At 41.1% G+C, this 19,983-nt stretch overlaps 1 protein-coding gene across 1 annotated transcript in view; it reads left to right on the top strand.

The window, feature by feature from the left end:
• LOC149452447 (peptidyl-prolyl cis-trans isomerase FKBP8-like) overlaps positions 1-19,983 on the top strand; it is an 88,524-nt gene that overhangs the window by 56,409 nt on the left and 12,132 nt on the right. The window contains exon 7 of the mRNA XM_089689389.1: positions 6,935-7,081. Within this exon, the coding sequence (XP_089545515.1) occupies positions 6,935-7,081 (147 nt within the window). The remainder of the gene's footprint in view (positions 1-6,934; positions 7,082-19,983) is intronic.

Here is a 19,983-nt window from a genome sequence, read left to right as displayed (position 1 = left end):
TAGAACATTACATGCTTATATCCAACTAATACATTGATTTTTTATTTAAACTACCGGTAAAATTTTTTTGCATTATATATTTTATCATTATAAATGTATTTTATTTTATCATTAGAACATTACAGGATTATATAGAACTAATACATTGTTTTTTTTATTAAAACAAAATCATTTTTTGCATTAGAAATGACCAGAAGCTGCAGAATTTATTTTGCTTTACTCTATGGCCATCTGTTGATAGCACCAACTTGTAGTTAGTAGATCACCAAGTGATCCAAATATAAAACGAGAAGTATGAAATGCTACCCCCATAGAGGCTGCTAGAGAGGATGGGTTGTTTGTTCTTTGCCTTAAACTTCTCAAGAACCTCAGCCCCTCTGACACTCCAGGTTGAGTGTAGCAACATACAATATCACAAGAAATCACTGGAAGTAATACTTAATACCCAATAGTAGTGCTATATCACAGCAAAACAGGCACCAAAGGTAGTAAAAGCTAAACCTAATATATATTGTCATCCAATATAGTTGGTAATTAGGTAAGCATGAAATGGATTAACAATGGTAATAACAAAATTTAGCACACAAAATGATTAACAGTAAGGACTAGGCATAAGATGACATTTGGTGTCCAGATCAGCATAAACACTAGCAAGGCCACCTAAAGTGCAGCAGTGAGCAGTAAAAAAATTTAATCTAGCAAGCACTGGAACTAGAGTGCATTTACGGCAGCAAATCTAGTCCTAGACCGACTGGGCATGCACTGTCCAAAGGAAAAGGAGGATGGTGGTGGAGGAGGCAGGGGAACAAAGGGGGGCTTGCAGAATAATTATTGCAAGAAAGGCAGTCCTTTGAGATGTTCTTCTGCTGGCTATCACTGGGGTCCATTAAGAGTGTCGGTACACTTAACAACAGTCCCAGTTAGGCTGCATGCAGTATAAGTACAATATAGCTAAGGTATAGTTTTTTCACAGGTGCAAGGGTGGATGTGTACAGTGCCTATTGGGATTTGTATTGTAAGGAGTCGATTATATGACTGGTGCCCCAAACCACAACTCTCAGGATTCTCAGTGCTCTGCATAAAGGTCTAAAGGCTCAGTTGGCTTTAGCTCTCCCCCTGAGGATGGTGCAGCATAACACAAGTATCTCAGCTGAGGGAGAGAGGTAATAGAGGGTAGTGCCTCCATCTCCATATTGCTGTAGCCCAGTGTTATAGATTTTGTATCCCTTCTGAGATTCACTGTACCCCATAAGTACACATTCCTTTGTGCAAGCATCCCATTTTGTATGTTTTTCTTTTGGGATGTGCACACAGGCTTTACTTTCACAAATGTCTAGATGGTTCAAATTCAGGGCCTTTTCATTCCACAGTTCATATGGATTTTTCTCAGTTAATTTTCTGAATTAGTCAATTTTGGAGATAGTTGTGTAGATGAATTAAGTCCAGCTCTGCTGCTACTTTGCTTGGAATGGCTTTTCTTGTCGTTTGTCCTTTTATACAGCTAGTGCATTTCATTGTTTGATCAAATGGACTCATTTTTAGTCCACATGCATAGTCATTTGCTTTTAATTTCTTGATTTATGCAGGCCATAGACGGGGAGAAAAACTGCCCTTTTTTTTAAAAAAAAAACGAAAAATCGGTCGTTCAATCGACCGACGTTACCACCTTTGGTAAAAAAAAAAATAGGCTGATTTTCGTCCCGTCTACGGCCGGCAAATATAATAGCGGTGTCCCTGCAGAGAGCTCCACTATTATATTTGACATTTAAAAGTATAGCAAACTTGCAACATTGTATCTATTTGTATCCATTTCGGATACAGATGTTTCTATTTGGATACAAATAGATACAATGTTGCAACCGCTATACTTTTAAATGTCAAATATAATAGCGGAGCTCTCTGCAGGGACACCACTATTATATTTGACATTTATAAGTATTGCGGCTGCAAACATTGTATCTATTTGTATCCGAATAGAAACATCTGTATCCGAAATGGATACAAATAGATACAGATGTTCTTCTTTTTCTTTGGTCACGGCTCATGCGCATTTTTTTAATCGGTAAAAAGATTGGCCGATTAGCCCATCATTGCCGTGAAAATCGGCCGATGGACAAAATCAGTCTGTTTTTTTTCCAACATCACCGATTAAAAAAATGTGTCAAAATCAAGAAAAACGGCCAACCAATTCACCCACTAACGATCCGAAAATCGGCCGATTAATCTTTCAGAGGAATTTTCGGCCGGTTTTCTCCCCGTCTATGGCCTGCATAAGTCAGGACTTCTGTGCACAAATCATCTGTGCCATGTGTGAATGCAGTTTGAATGTTGTTCCGCCTTGTCAGTATTAACCACCTCATTGCAGTTCAGTTGATACAGTTCATCTGTAATTTTATGTAACCTTTGCAAGTAAGATATCCCTTTTTGTGATGGCACAACTGTTATCTTGGAAGATCACTACATTGCCTTGTTTTGTAAGCTTCTTTACTGCCAAAAGATTTATGTCAAGAGCAGGGACATACAGGACATTTTTCACAGGTATCTTTCTAGTGACATCCTGGGAAATAGTTCGCTTTTGCATTCTAGCTTTCCAGATTCTGGAAACTGCTTTTAAATGGCCTTGTTTCCTGCACACAAAATATTCATGTGTTTCTTGTTGCCTGTTACTGTTCTTATTTCGATTTTTAGTCTTTAAAGCAGACTCTGCAACAGAAGCACCATCACTATTAATGCTTTCTGTTTTACTCTTATATTCTTCCATAAGATTTCCCTTAACATATTCCAATGTTAGTTCACCATCTGGACGTGCATCAAGTGCTGTGACAAGCATTTCATAACTTTCTGGTAAACCACTAAGTAATAGTGCAATAGGAAAATCTTTTATTTCTTCTCCCATACCTTTCAGGCATTCAACCATTTCCAAGGTGTGCCTTATGTAATCCTGCACATTCTGGCCTTTCATCAGCTTTGTTTGATATTGCTTTCTAATCAAATACAGTGTATTGCTGAGATTAGCAATTTCATGCGCCTTTTGTAAATCTTCGCACATTTCTTTAGCAGTTTCTCACTTACATACAGTTGCAAGAAAAAGTATGTGAACCCTTTGGGATTACGTGGAGTTTTGCATGAATTGGGCATAAAATGTGCTCTGAACGTCATCTAAGTCACAACAATAGAAGAACACAGTCTGCTGAACATAATACTACACAAACATTAGATGTTGCCATGGTTTCATTGCACATAACATGTAAACATTCACAGTGCAGGGAGGAAAAAGTATGTGAACCTTTGGACTTAATAACTGGTTGACCCTCCTTTGGCAGCAATAACCTCAACCAAACATTTCCTGTAGTTGCAGATCAGACCTGCACAACGATCTGGAGTCATTTTGGACCACTCCTCTTCACAAAACTGTTTCAGTGTAGCAATATTCTTGGGATGTCTGGTGTGAATCGCTCTCTTAAGGTCATGCCACAGCATTTCAATCGGGTTGAGGTCAGGACTCTGACTGGGCCACTCCAGAAGGCGTATTCTGTGCTGTTGCAGCCATTGTTTTGTTGAATTACTTGTATGCTTTGGGTCATTGTCCTGTTGCATCACCCATCCTCTGCGGAGCTTCAGTTGGTGGACAGATGGTCGTATGTTTTCCTGCAAAATGTCTTGATAAACTCTGGAATTAATTTTCCCATCAATGACAACAATCCGTCCAGGCCCTGAGGCAGCAAAGCAGCCCCAAACCATGATGCTCCCTCCGCCATGTTTCACAGTGGGGATGAGGTTTTGATGTTGGTGTGCCGTGCCTTTTTTTCTCCACACATAGTGTTGTGTTCTTCCCTAACAACTCAATCTTGGTTTCATCTGTCCACAGTATATTTTGCCAGTAGTGCTGTGGAACATCCAGGTGCTCTTTTGCAAACTTCAAAAGTGCTGCAATATTCTTTTTGGACAGCAATGGCTTCCTCCGTGGTGTCCTCCCATGTAATCCATTCTTGTTTAATGTTTTCCTTATTGTAGTTGTGTCAACAAAAATGTTAGCATGTGCCAGAGATTTCTGTAGGTCTTTAGCTGACACTCTGGGATTCTTCTTTACCTCATGCAGCATTCTGCGCTGTGCTCTTGCAGTCATTTTTACAGGACGACCACGCCTAGGGAGAGTAGCAACAGTGCTAAACTTTCTCCATTTGTAGACAGTCTGTCTTACCGTGGACACATGAACATCAAGGCTTTTGGAGATACTTTTGTAACCCTTTCCAGCTTCATGCAAGTCTACAATTCTTGTTCGTAGGTCTTCTGAGAGCTCTTTTCTGCGAGGCATGGTTCACATCAGACAGTGCTTCTTGAAACCAGTAAACCCAAAACACGTGTGTGTTTTTTAAGGGCAGGACAGCTGTCAGCAACACATCCAATATCATCACACTGATTGGAGTCAAGGTTGGCTCACTCCTGGCTCCAATTAGCTCTGGGAGAAGTCATTAAGCTAGGGCCACACATACTTTTTCCTCCCTGCACTGTGCATGTTTACATGTTATGTGCATTTAAACCATGGCAACATCTAATGTTTGTGTAGTATTATGTTCAGCAGACTGTGTTCTTCTATTGTTGTGACTTAGATGACGTTCAGAGCACATTTTATGCCCAATTCATGCAAAACTCCACGTAATTCCAAGGGGTTCACATACTTTTTCTTGCAACTGTATATGTATGAGTTGATCATCTTCTCTGCTAAGAGAGATTGTTCTATGATCTTACTGCAACAAGGAAACTGGAAACTTTATTTCAGAGAAATAACATAAAGTTTACCATAGATGCAGCTGCAAACATATAAACACTGCAATCTACTGGTTGAAGAATATTATTATTATTAATATTATTATACAGGATTTGCGCAGAGCTTTACAAAATGAAGGTAGACATTACAGTTACAATATAATTTGGTACAAGAGGAATCAGAGGGCCCGGCTCGTTAGAGCTTACAATCTAGGAGGAAGTGTTGAGTGATACAAAAGTTAATAGCTGTGGGGGGGATGAGCTGATGGAGGAAATAAATGGCAGTTTACTAGTTAGAAGCAGGATAGGCTTCTTTAAAGAGAAGGGTTTTCAGAGAACACCTAAAGGTGGATAGATTAGGAGATAACTGGACAGATTGGGGTAGGGAGTTTCATAGGATGCGAGAAGCTTAGGAGAAGTCCTGGAGGCGAGCATGGGAGGAGGTGACACGGGAACTAGAGAGCAGAAGGAGGATCGAGGAGAGCGGTTTGGTTGATACGTTGAGACCAGGTTGGTGATATAGCTGCGGGCAGAGTTGTGGATGGCTTTGTAAGTTGTTGTTAGTATTTTGAATTTTATTAGTTGGGCGAGTGGAAGCCAGTGGAGGGATTGGTAGAGAGGGGTAGCAGACACTGAACGGTTGGTGAGGTGGATGAGCCTGGCAGCAGTATTCATGATGGACTGGAGGGAGGATAGCCTATGTACAGGTAAGCCAATGAGGAGGGAGTTGCAGTAGTCAAGGTGAGAGATAACCAGGGAGTGAATTAGGAGCTTTGTGGTATCATTGGTTAAAAAGGGGCGTATTCTGGAGATGTTGTGGAGGTTGAGGCAGCATGATTTGGACAGGGATTGGATGTGGGCCTGAAAGGATAGTTCAGAATCCAGGGTTACCCCTAGCACCCTGGAATGCAAGAATATATCTCAACTGAATACTAATGTAGTTGTTGCACATAATATATGAACACTGTACAGAATTCCAACACCCAGCACCTAGCTACAAGTAGTTGGGAAATTAAAGAGTACATGTGTTATTTGCTGGAGGGTCTGCTGATGTCTATCACCTGCCTACCAAATTGCATATGCTGAGCTGACTTTTTACATACATTTGCATGATTTACCCGTTCTTGCATGAAATCTGATTTAGGTCACCTGTCTGATATATTTTACACCCTGACTTGCCTGCTGTTATTAGCATTTGCCTAGTATCTGTTTCATGTTACCTATCTGCCAGATTGTGCATGCTGATGGACCTTTAGCGCCATATCTGCGGCCTCCTCCATACACAATTTGATATTATTTTTTTGGGGGGGAGGGGGCTGTTAGGATTTTGTTTGGTTTCTCACCTATGCAAGAATGATGTAGCTCCTCCCTCACCAGAAGCCACTGGGGATACTGATGTCATGTATCTGTGGAGGCTTTGGGTCAATCTTCGCGGCACTGCGCATGCGGTGAATTGTGTCATCAGGGGGGTTGTTTAAAGAACCCAAAAAAGACAGCCAACCTTCTGATGACTTCAGAAGAGAAGATGGCAATGCAGTACCTGAAGTACTGGGATGAAGCAGCGGCCCTAGACAACGCTGGATTGGGCTGGTGAGTCTACTGTTTAAGCACAACTCCACTATCAAGGTAAAAAGGGGCAAAAAATCAAAAGAAGGAAGTGAAGTTCCTCTTTAACTGTGGGGTCATTTTGGGAAAATCTGTATCTTGATATGCTTTCCTGGTATACCTATCATAAAAGAAGTATGTGGTCTATGATTCTTGGTCTACAAAACAGCGACTGGTTCAACACTTCTGAATCATAGACCCAGAATTATCATAAAGCAATAAAGATCAGAGAAAAGTCAAAACTCCTTATCTGTATAAATGTTCTTGCACTGGACCTCTTTACTAATTTACATATATTTTATTTACCTGTGAGCTCTGGGTATAGTATTTAACTGTACCTAATGGAAAACGTAAATACTGTGCGGGGTATCATTGTTTCTACATTTCTGGAATTAATTTGAATTATTCATGGTGCTCACCAGAAATATCATAAATGTGTAATGTATATTTTCTTGACAATACATGTGGGATCTGATCACTGTAATCCGTATTTGTACTGTTGCTAAACTAGAGTAATTTTCAAGAAACAGATACTCTGATGTAATGACTTGTTTCCTTTCAGGCCATTCATGCAGAGCTTTCCAAGCTGGTAAGGAGACAAAAAGGACAGCCTGAAATCACCAAATCCCCAGTGAGACTTAAACCCAAAGCTCATCTCAAGCTTAGAGATGACTTAAATCCGCTTAAACGTCACAGCACAAAGCAGAGGGTAAGTCTCATTTCTCTCTTGCAGTGTCACTAACTTTAAAGAAACATGTAATGGGAGAAATATGTAGGATGTCATCACTGACCTTTGCTTATGCAAATATTAGTTACGTTACTGTTATGATGATCCACTGTCATTTATGTTTTCAGTCACAAACCCAGAACAAATATGAAGATCTTATGTCCTGACTTCACTGCCAGAACACATGTTCTACATCGGTAATTTTTTAAGTACTGAAGTCAGTGACAGCCAACTAGCAATTTTGGAAGAAGATGAGCAATGGCAGCCTACATATTTCAGGTTCCTTTAATGATCAAACCTTTTTTTTTTCATTATTTTTACAAGGGGACAATTTGATGGCCAATTCTTCCAAAATTCACTCTATAAATAATTTCATTGCCAAATTGCCCAGCATTTGCTCTATTTATAAATAATTTGATTGCCAATTTGACCAAATTTACTTCAATATTCTTTGAGCAACATTCATCTTATTCATAAAGCAAAATTACTGGAGAATCACCATGCAAAAATTACATTCCCTGAAATTCATTCTTCATAAGGAAAAGGTCTTAACTATCAAATTCATCCTACTTTTTTTTAAAAAGGGAAACATTACCTCCCTTGCACATTCACCTGGCTTTCCATTGGCCTGTTTGCAAAATAACATTGGCCTGGTTTCTGTCTTTAGTAGTGAGATTAGCTCAACAGAGCATGTTCTACCAGTAAATTACCATCCCTACTACACACATTGAACGCTCTGAAGTATCAGATCTCCAGACTACGTTTCTTTTTTACTGTTGGTATCTGAATCACACCACACACATATTATTTTTCATTATCCATGTCACCAATAAGATCTGCATTTCAGTACATACAGCTCTCTCCCCGGTATCCATCACCGAAGAAATATGCATTCTAGTACAAACAGCTCTCTCTCCACCGGAATCCATGTCACCGAAGAAATATGCATTCAAATACACAGAGCTCTCCCCCAGTATTCATGTCACCAATGAGATCTGCATTCTAGTACATAGAGCTCTCTCCCCATTATCTACAGTTAGGTCCATATATATTTGAACACAGACACAATTTTAGATTTTCTCAGGTTTTTCCCAAAACATATTCAAGCTATAGTTATATAATGGATATGGGCTCAGGTTTAATTTGAGGGTAAGTACATCCAAATTAGAGGAAGGGTTTAGGAATTACAGCTCTTAAAAGTAGCCATCCCCCCTTTTTCAAAAGTAATTGGACAATTGAATCAAAACCTGTTTCATGGCACATTTGTTATTTTTTCATCAGTTAAGCAGGTAAAAGGTCTGGAGTTGATTCTAAGTGTGGTATTTGCATTTGGAATCTATTGCTGTGAATCTACATCATGAGTTCAAAGGAGCTGTCCATGTAAGCGAAATAGGCCATTCTAAGGCTTCAAAAACTAAACAAATCCATCAGAGAGAGAGCAGCAACATTAGGAGTGGCCAAATCAACAGTTTGGTACATTCTGAGGAAAGAAGAATGCACTTGTGAGCTCAGCAACATAAAAAGGCATGGATGTCCATGGAAGACAACAATGGTGGATGATCGCAGGATCCTCTCTGTGGTAAAGAAAAACCCATTCACAACATCCAGACAAGTGAAGGACACTTCCCAGGAGGTGGGCATATCATTGTCAAAGTCTACAATCAAGAGAAGACTTCACGAGAGCAAATACAGAGGGTTCACCACATGGTGCAAACCATTTATAAGACTGAAGAATAGAAAAGCCAGATTGGACTTTGCCAAAAAACATCTAAAAAAGCTAGACCAGTTCTGGAAAAGCATTCTTTGGATGGATGAAACTAAGATTAATCTGTACCAGAATGATGGCAAGAAACAAGTGTGGAGAAGGCTTGGAACAGCTCATGATCCAAAGCATACAACGTCATCTGTAAAACATGGTGGAGGCAGTGTGATGCCATGGGCATGCGTGGCTTCCAGTGGCACTGGGTCATTGGTGTTTATTGATGATGTGACAGAAGACAGAAGCAGCTGGATGAATTCTGCAGTGTTTAGAGATATACTGTCAGCCCAGATTCAGCCAAATGCAGCAAAGGTGATTGGATGGCGCTTCACAGTACAGATGGACAATGATCCAAAACACACTGCAAAAGCAACCCAGGAGCTTTTGAAGGAAAAGAAGTGGAATATTCTGCAATGGCTGAGTCGATCACCTGATCTCAACCCCATTGAGCTTGCATTTCACTTGCTGAAGGCAAAACTAAAGGCAGAAAGACCCGAAAACAAAGAACAACTGAAGACAGCTGCAGTTAGAGCCTGGCAAAGCATCAGAAAGGAGGAAACCCAGTCTTTGGTAATGTCCATGGGTTCCAGACTTTAGGCAGTCATTGCAAGTAAAGGATTCTCAACAAAATATTAAAAATGAACATTTTTTTTATGATTGTATTCATTTGTCCAAATACTTTTGGTCCTTTGAAAAAGGGGGGATGGCTACTCTTAAGAGCTTTAAACTGTTCCTCAGCGTCCAATCAATAAACGTCCTCAGTTTATAACAATAGGTGATCTTTCATTTCATCCTGGCTCACTAGGTGCTCAATTTTCAGATCTTCCAAGTAATATCATCCTCTTCCTCTTTAACCCTCAAAAAAAAAAATATATAGACTGCACATAGTGCATTACCTTAATCACATAAAAATTAATCTATACTAAATTACACTCACAAAAAGTGCTCAAAATGTGCCAAAAACTCCCACCAAGTGTCAGCATATGATATCTGAAATTCTTACCCTCTGGGTATAGTTCGCTTGCTTTATACATGAATTTCCAATGCATGGACTCTTCCTCTAATAATCCTCCAATACCCTCAAAGAGCTTTTAAAATTCATATAGTGCAATACTGTTAACAAACAAACTTTGTATAGTGCCACTCCGTGCTCCCTTTGTTCCAAACAAGTGACCACCGGTATGGGTAAAACAATAAAGTGATTCACCACCTCACAGTCCATGCACCTTACTGGACTGTATAGAAAAAAGCCTTCAGCAGATAGACTCCTTTCAGATCTACATCGCTCTTGTCACTCCCACCACAATGCCGGTATGTAGATCAAAACAGAAGGGGAAACATTGCATAGCAAATCACAACCCTATAATTTATTAAATGTAAAAGCACTTACAAGCATGAGATGTACATCAGTGTTTGGTATACAGTTCTTTGGAACGGACCTCATCCAAAACGGGTGCCGCGTTGGCGTCTGACGTAACCGCTGACGCGTTTTGTCATTACGACTTTGTCAAAGGCATCCTTTGCGACGTTTACCCATTCTGTTTTGATTCACATACTGGCAATGTGGTGGGAGTGACAAAAGCTATGCTTGTCTGAAAGAAGGCAGCGGAGAGCTGCAAAGAGACTACTGCTTCCACACAAGTCTATGGATCTAAGGGCAAGGCCATTATGCTGTAAAGCTGTAAGCAGCACATGCATCATCTATAGAGGTTATGTAGTGCTTGAAAAATTAAAAATCCAACATGTTTACACTAAGTAAACACTTTAAAGGGTTAGTTTACCTTCTTTAGAAAAAATGAAAAGGTGAACTAACACCCCCCCCCCAAATCACCGCTGAATTTACCTCCGTGGGTGAGGAGCTGTCACTGCCTACGTGGCAAGCAATCCCCAATCTTTTCCCTCTTCTTTCTGCAGGGCTTCCAGGATGGATTAGAGCGATTCTCTGTGCAGGTGCAGACCAATCAGAATTCTTCAGATCTGTCCTGGAACCTTGGGGATGGGGCGGGTGTACGATGTTAGTTCACCATTTAATTCTTTTATATCAAATATTAGATGTTTTATTAAAGCTTTTTTCTTTTATTTTCACCTGGTTATCTGGTGATTATTTGTTATTTTTCAACTTTCTTTAACAGACTAAGCTGTCCAGCAAAATTGGCATTTAGAGGGTTTAAACCAGGGGTGGCAAACTTTTTGACTTGAGGGCCGCAATGGGTTCATATATTGGACCCGGGGGCCGGACCAAGAGTAGATGAATGATGTGTATGTGTCATCCATAGTAAGTATAGTAATATTCCCCCATAGTAAGCATAGTAATTCATCCCCCATAGTAATTCATCCCCCATATAGTAATTCATCCCCCATATAGTAATTCATCTCCCATAGTAATTCATCCCCCATATAGTAATTCATCCCCCATAGTAATTCATCCCCCATAAAGTAATTCATCCTCCATAGTAATTCATCCCCCATATAGTAATTCATCCCCCATAGTAATTCATCCCCCCTATAGTAATTCATCCCCCTATAGTAATTCATTCCCCATATTAATTCATCCCCCATATTAAGTCCCCAAGTCCCCCCTGTGTCAATTCACTTACCTTTGCTCCGCGCGTTCCTCTCACCGTGTTCCCGCGCCGTTCCGGTGTAGCATGAAAATCTGTCTCCTATGAGGATCTGTCCCCCTCGACGTATCTGCGCATATGCCAGTTTCAGGCATTAGCAGCCGATCGGCGATCTCCGGCACATGCGCAGATACGTCGAATGGGACAGATCCTCATAGGAGACAGATTTTCATGCTACACCGGTCTTCAGGGCGGACTGTGAGAGGAGCCTAGCGGGAGCCTAGCTCCGCGGGCCGGATTAAAAGGTCCGCGGGCCGTAGTTTGCCCATTGCTGGTTTAAACAAACCATTTACCACTGACAGGGGAACTTACAATGGCTGCTTTTATTCATTTATGTAAAATCTTTATCCTAAAAAGGGGAAAAAATTCTTGCTGTATCTGCTTAAAAAGTGTTTTCTGGAGTTCATCTTCAATTTGTTAGTCAAGTCCATCTAAATCTGCTAGTTTATCTAACATGACACCCTTTCTGCAGATTGTCAGTGCTCCTGTCCAAAGGTGTCCCCATTGCTCCTCCATCCAGAGTGGAGCCATACTAAAAGAGAAAGTGTATTACTGGCAGGATCACCTGGAGAAAACAGAGGAAAAAAACCTAAAAAAGAAAACTAATTGTCACATAGACATGTGCACGCCAGAAACCTTCATTTTGTTTCAGATGCATTCGTTCATTGAAGAATTTTATTTTTTAATATCTGTTAGGTTGACCCAATTCATTTTCGGAATTTTTTCCGTTCCTTAAGCATTTGTTTTGTATACTCTTTGTTCCGAGTGGATTTGAAAAATGTAGCAGTTTATTCGGAAGACTGCTATATATTAGTTTTTGGCTTCGATATTTAGAGTGGATTTGTTATACATATATCAAAATTATTCAATATGTTCGGACACAGCAGAATAAATCATGCAAAATTTGGCAGCCCCAAATTTTTTAAACCTAGGAATTACATTAGACTGTGCGACTGAACTGACTGACTGTGACAATTAGAAAATTCAATTTAAATCACAAAATTTACTCAAATCCAAATTATCAAACCAATCTGAAAATGAAACTCATTTCCCCATGGGTCTGAACTACTATCGCATCATGTGACACCATCAGAATGAAACAAATGCATTCGTTAATTTTGTTCTAACTTTTTTTGGGATTTGTTGACATGCCTTGCTATGTTCATTCAGAGATTCATATACATCCTAATCTCCAAAAATCTAATTTTTGGCCGAAAATCGATTTGTTACAAAACGCACATGTCTAGTGTCAAGATCCTGGTAGAGGCTGAACTGATGAGAGGGCTCTCACTTACACCTCCTGTCCAGTTTGTCCACTGAGATTGATGAGAGGGTAGGACAGAACATGGATAGGCGCCTGTAATATGCCCTAGCCAGCAGAATAAAAGAATCTTGCAAAGACATAGAAGAACAGGAACTGGATGACGTCACAGGGCTTGCAGAAGCAGAAAGCAGGAACATGGTCAGACAGGCAGAAGTTGGCAAGCCAGTGACCAAGGGAAGGAGATCAGGAGTAGTCATAATTCAAACCAAGTATAGCACAAGAATAAGTAGGATCTGGTCACGGGTCACAGGAGCTGACAATCACTCAGCAATGATCCTGAGCCTTGCAGTGCCTTAAATAGGCCATTGGGCACCAAAATCAATTCAAACATGCATGCTCACACCAGGGGTGGACTGACCATTTGAAAACTCGGGCGCTGCCCGAGGGCCCGGGGTCAGTAGGGGGCCCCATGAGATGCCCCTGGTACCTTTTTCATAGGCTTTTTTGAGTTTGGGCAAGGACACAGGGGCCCCATGATCCCCTATTGCCCGGGGGCCCCATGAATTGTCAGTCCACCCCTGGCTCACACTTTTGTGCATATGCACGTGTAGATGCACGCACGGCGCTTGGGCATGAACTCAGGTTTCCTGACACAAATGCAGCCACCACATTTAACGATTTGTAATCTCCAATATGTATATTTTTAATACTGCTTTAAATGACTGCTGATGTCCATTGTAAACTTTCACATTATGTAATGCTTGCAATGAGAAATGACTCTGAAGTCTTGCAAACAGACACAGAGTGACCTCCAACACAGTGCCTATGGATATATGACTCACCAGATCTTCTGATCTCAAAGAAAAAAATATTCTTTTGTATTTTTGCATACAAATCTATTGCCGGTATATTGGCTTTTATAGATGTTTTTATTAAAAAGGTCATATAGTTCTTTCATTCTGTTGAGCTTTTTTTTTAATGATATCTGTGGTGATTGTGCCACATTGGAGCGACTTTCCAGAATAGTGAGATCCTTGTGGGCTACCTATCAGTTTGACAAACTTGGAGGCTTCCGCTTATAGAGGGAACACGGTGTTCTGGCCCATGTGCCTTGGAGCCTGATACTGTAAGCTCATACTGACTTCTTTCTCCTTTGAGGTTGAAGGATCTGGTGAGTCATATCTATGAGCATGGTGGTATAGGTCATGCTGTGTCAGTTTGCAAAGCTTCACAATGATTTCTCATTGCAAGAATTACATAACTTGGGAATTAATTACGCTGAACTGCATATTGTATCCACAGCTATTTAAGGTGTTTATTAGTGTTCAGTTTTCAAGTGCTACCAAACCTAAAGTAGTATTAAACCCCCAGAGTTTTTGTTACCTTAACACACAGAGCATAATAATATAAATATTTCCCAGTATACTATTTGTTAAAATTCTTACCCTAGAACCTGCAGTTTACAGCGTTCAATGCTGTTGGCTTCTGCTCTTTCGGTGCTGCTTTCCTGAACTTCCAGACTTTGCATGAATGTGTTAACAGTAGACAGTGCCCAGGGGTGTCAAACTGGTGGCTCTCCAGCTGTTGCTAAACTACAAGTCCCGTCATGCCTCTGCCTTTGGGAGTCATGCTTGTAACTGTCAATCTTGCAATGTCTCATGGGACTTGTAGTTTGGCAACAGCTGGAGTGCCATCAGTTTGACACCCGTGCTCTAGCCAGTCTCTTAGCTAGGAGAAGGGAGGGAGAGAAGGAGAGGGTAGCAGAGGAGTGCCTTGCCATCTTAGGCTATGGGGCTGTATGTTTCTATTGATGTGTAGCACCCTCCTTGATAAGTTGCTAGGATGATTAGGTAAATGTAGTTCTTTCTGGCTCTTCTGTAATTAGTGGAGCAGTTTGTGATTAATTTGGGCTGTTCTGGACTTCACAGGCTGCAGGTTTGATTGTCTCCCCCTGCCATCTGGAGGATTCTAGAATATAGTGGGGTGGAAAAGGCAAATCAGAAGCCTAAATATTTATGTTGTCTCACCCAATCTCTGGGCAGGGTGCCCAATAGGTGGCTGGGGAGTACATAATGAGTCTGGGACAGCCCTGTTCTTGGCAAGTGGAAGAAGCTGCCAGGTTGAAGGACTTCCGCCCATCTGGGTAGCCCAACTAAATCTTTACAAATGCTCACTGAGATCCCAGCTGTGGCAGAGCTGAGGGGCCTATTTTTCTTTGAACCTTTTGCTCTAATTGAGGGATTTCACTGGGAATCTGGCCTGGAGAGCTCACGGGTTCAGTTGATATTGGAAGGAGGCATCCAGTTATCCAGGGACATCAGACAGGGAGTACAGACCTGAATCTAACATCCTAGTGACTGTTTGCTCCTTTCCCTTGTGCAAAAGTGCCAGTGGTTGCTTGCACTGGGACAAATCTTACAATACCCCAGTGCTGTTCATTTATCATAGGAAAACACAACTTTAGCCCTTGCATGGAAGGTGGCTCCATAGGATGCTGCATGAGAAAGGAGTCACCCAGAAACAATAAACTTGGGGCAGCATATGTGGCACCTATGTAAACTGGAACATAGGCAAGGATTAAACTATAAAGAAGCTGCATACTCAGTACAGTGGGGATCGAAAGTTTGGGCACCCCAGCTAAAAATTTGTATTAATGTGCATAAAGAAGCCAGGGAAAGATGGAAAAATCTCCAAAAGGCATCAAATTACAGATTAGACATTCTTATAATATGTCAACAAAAGTTAGATTTTATTTCCATCATTTACACTTTCAAAATAACAGAAAACAAAAAAATGGGGTCTGCAAAAGTTTGGGCACCCTGCAGAGTTAATATCTTGTACTGCCCCCTTTGGCAAGTATCACAGCTTGTAAACGCTTTTTGTAGCCAGCCAAGAGTCTTTCAATTCTTGTTTGAGGTATCTTTGCCCATTCTTCCTTACAAAAGTCTTCCAGTTATTTGAGATTTCTGGGCTGTCTGTCACGCTCTGCTCTTTTAAGGTCTATCCATAGATTTTCTATTATGTTGAGGTCAGGAGATTGTGAAGGCCATGGAAAAACCTTCAGTTTACGCCTCTTGATGTAATCCCCCGTGGATTTCGAGGTGTGTTTAGGATCATTATCCATTTGTAGAAGCCATCCTCTCTTTAACTTCAGCTTTTTCACAGATGGCATCAAGTTACCATCCAAAATTTGCTGAAATGTTATTGAATCCATTTTTCCTTCTACTCGTGAGATGTTCCCTGTGCCACTGGCTGCAACACAACCCCAAAGCATGATTGATCCAACCCCATGCTTAACAGTTGGACAGAGGTTCTTTTCATTAAATTCTGTGCCCCTTCTTCTCCAAACGTACCTTTGCTCATTCCGGCCAAAAAGTTCAATTTTAACCTCATCGGTCCACAGAACTTGTTTCCAAAATGCATCAGGCTTGTCTATATGTTCATTTGCAAAGTTCAAACGATGATTTTTGTGGTGAGGACGTAGAAGAGGTTTTCTTCTGATGACTCTTCCATGAAGACCATATTGTAAAAGTATCTCTTTATAGTGGAATAGTGTACCGCAACTCCAGTGTCTGCCAGATCTTTCTGGAGGGATCGTGCAGTCAAACGTGGGTTTTGAATTGTTTTTCTCACAATCCTGCGAGCTGTTCTGTCTGATATTTTTCTTGGTCTTCCAGATCTTGCTTTAACTTCCACTGTTCCTGATGACTGCCATTTCTTAATTACATTCTGAACAGAGGATATTGACATCTGAAAATGCTTTTCTATCTTCTTATAGCCTTCTCCAGCTTTGCGAGCGTCAACTATTTTCAGTTTCAGTTTTCTAGACAACTGCTTAGAAGAACCCATGGTGCTGATTGTTGGGGCAAGGTCAGATGAGTCTGGGCATTTAAAACCTTTGAGATTGACATCACCTGGTCTTCCCAGACGATGATTGAGAACAATCCATGACACTGGCAGGTCTCAGCTTTGCAAAGGGGGCAGTGCATGCTATAAATTCTGCAGGGTGCCCAAACTTTTGCAGACCCCATTTTTTTGTTTTCTGTTATTTTGAAAGTGTAAATGATGGAAATAAAATCTAACTTTTGTTGACATATTATAGGAATGTCTAATCTGTAATTTGATGCCTTTTGGAGATTTTTCCATCTTTCCTTGGCTTCTTTATGCACATTAATACAAATTTTTAGCTGGGGTGCCCAAACTTTCGATCCCCACTGTAAGTGATTAAATCAGCTGCTGAAAGCACTTAATAAAAACTGAGGATTTAACCCTTTCTCTGCCAAAGCTATTTTTTAATTTTTTTGCACATGTTTAAAAAATAATTTTGGGCCTGAAGATTATGCTAAACCCCCAAAACATTATATATTTTCTGAAAGCAGACACCCTAGAGCAGTGGTGGGCAACCTTTTTTTTCAACTGAGCCAAATCTCGCCAAAACCACGATTAAAATTTATTTTGAGAGCCACATTTTTAAAACTGAAAATACATAGGATGGTACACTGTTTTTAGTTTCAATAAGTTTTTATAGTAATTCATCCCCCATAGTAATTCCTCCCCCATATAGTAATTAATCCCCCATATAGTAATTCATCCCCCATAGTAATTCATCCCCCATATAGTAATTCATCCCCCATATAGTAATTCATCCCCCATAGTAATTCATCCCCCATATAGTAATTAATCCCCCATATAGTAATTCATCCCCCATAGTAATTCATCCCCCATATAGTAATTCATCCCCCATATAGTAATTCATCCCCCATAGTAATTCATCCCCCTATAGTAATTCATCCCCCATATAGTAATTCATCCCCCATATTAATTCATCCCTCATATAGTAGTAGTAAGTAAGTAGCAAGTAGTAAGCCAAGTCCCCCCTGTGTCAATTCACTTACCTTTGCTCCGCGCGTTCTTCTCGCCGTGTTCCCGCGCCGTTCCGGTCTTCAGGGCGGACTGTGAGAGGAGCCTAGCTCCTCTCACGTTCGTCACGCTGCCCCGCCTGCACACATCCTGACAGCCAATCACTGGCTATCAGGATGTGAGTGGCAGCGAGACTGGCCAATCATTGCATTTGAGCGCGCTGCCCTGGCTGTTTTTTTTTTGGATCACGCTTCGCGGGCCGGATTAAAAGGTCCGCCGGGCCGTAGTTTGCTCATTGCTGGGCTAGCTGCAGAGTCCTGACTTTTGGGGCGGCCGCCCGAGAGGAGGGAGGGGAGCGGGCGCCCGGCACACAGAAGAGCCGCATTAAAGTGTGTAAAGAGCCGCATGTAGCTCGCGAGCCGCGGCTTGCCGACCACTGCCCTAGAGAATAAAATAGTGGTAGTTTCATTTTTTTATGTCACACGATATTACTGCAAAGGAAATGCTACATTTCTGTAAAAACACACTAAAGTGAATTTTAGGGCAAACAAACACAAGTTTTTGGTAAAAGATAAAAGATGAGGTTGCGCCGAGTAAATAGATATCCAACATGCCAAAATTTAAATTTGTGTGCGCCTATGAAATGACAACCAACTTCAATACCCAATATTTTCTATAGGCGATGCATCAAGAGCCCCTATAGGTCATTAGCTTAGTGTTGCAGAGGAGGTCTTATGCTAGAATTATTGTTCCCACTCCAGCATGCGTGGCAATATATAACATGTGTATTGCAATCAGCGTTTTCCTGCGTAGGCGCCCTGACATGTGCATTTACACTCGTATGTGTGTATTTGTGGGGGTGGGGGGGCTCAATTTTTTTTGGTTGGGGATGTTATGTGCTTGGGTGTAACTTAATTTTTTTGCAATTTAAAAACCTTTTTACTTAACTTTTTTTTTTCATCACACAGGGGACACAAAGTCAGGGACAGGTGACCCTGCATGTCTCCTCTGGCTGCCACTCAATGTATTGTAATGTAGACAACATTGCAATACATTTCTTCTCGGCTGCGCTAGCCAAGAAAATGAGAGCAGTGATCCGGAAGTGACGTCACACATGTTGTCTTCCAAGTCACAGAAAGAAGCGGAGGTGAGCCAGGGGCGGACTGAAAACTCATGGGGCCCCCAGGCAATAGGGGATCATGGGGCCCCTGTGTCCTTGCCCAAATTCAAAAAAGCCTATGAAAAAGGTACCAGGAGCATCTCATGAGGCCCCCTACTGACCCCGGGCCCTCGGGCAGTGCCCGAGTTTCCAAATGGTCAGTCCGCCCCTGCACTAGAGACTGTTTTTTTTTTTTTTAATCACTTTCTTTTGTTTTATATCACATTATCACAATGAACGTTTATCACAGTTAATTATATATATAAAGATTATTTCTATTTTTAGTTATATTTTTCCTGTGAGATATGAAATGATTTTTCACCAAATGTTTTATTATTAATTAGGAGCTCAGCACTATTATTCAAATTGGTTTATGTTTTATACACAGTCCCAGTGGCTGCAGCCACCAGATAGTCTATGAACCCCCCCGCTGTCAGCTGTGTATGACATACGGACCTGGCAGCGAAATGGTTAATATCACTTTAACCACTTGACCTCCGGAAGATTTATCCCCCTTCATGACCTAGGCCATTTTTTGCTTTTTGGCACTGCGTTACTCTAATTGACAATTGCGCGGTCATGCAACGTTGTACACAAATGAAATTTAGCAGGGATGTTGAATTAATATCGTCCAATGCCTGGGACATGTAGTTCCGGGCACCGGGCAGGCAGGTTTTTTTAACCTTTAGCCCTGCTGCAGGCAAGCAGGAGGGCTCACCTGTCAGGTGGAAGCATTCGGGTGGCAGCGCTGCTGCCGATTGCTTACACTCAATGCCACACAATGTGCACTGCATAACATTCAGGGGAGGTATCCAGGGTCTTTTAGTCTCAATAAAGAGAACCTGTCACCAAAAAATATTTAAAAAGAGAACTTTGTACCTTTATGTGATGGGAAAAAAAACATTTTTTATTGTAAAAAAATCAAAGTTACACCCAAGCACATAACACCCCCCCCCCAAAAAAAAAATTCAGGTCCCCCCACCCCCATATATGCACGTACAATCGTAAAAGCACATGCTGGGGCGCCTACTCATGAAAGCGTCGATTGCGAAACACATGTTACATATAGCCGTGCACGCTAGGATGAGAGCAATAATTCTAGCATGAGACCTCCTCCGTACACTATATTGATGACTTATAAGCAGCTTTAAAAGTGTCGCCTATAGAAAATATAGGGTACTGAAGTCTGTCGCCTTTTCACGAGTGCACACAAATTTAAGC

Source organism: Staurois parvus, unplaced genomic scaffold (assembly GCF_062004578.1).
Source record: "Staurois parvus isolate SC_StPar_1 unplaced genomic scaffold, SC_StPar_1.0 ptg000472l, whole genome shotgun sequence".
In the NCBI taxonomy this organism is placed as follows: domain Eukaryota; kingdom Metazoa; phylum Chordata; class Amphibia; order Anura; family Ranidae; genus Staurois; species Staurois parvus.
This window is presented reverse-complemented; position numbering and strand designations above follow the sequence as displayed.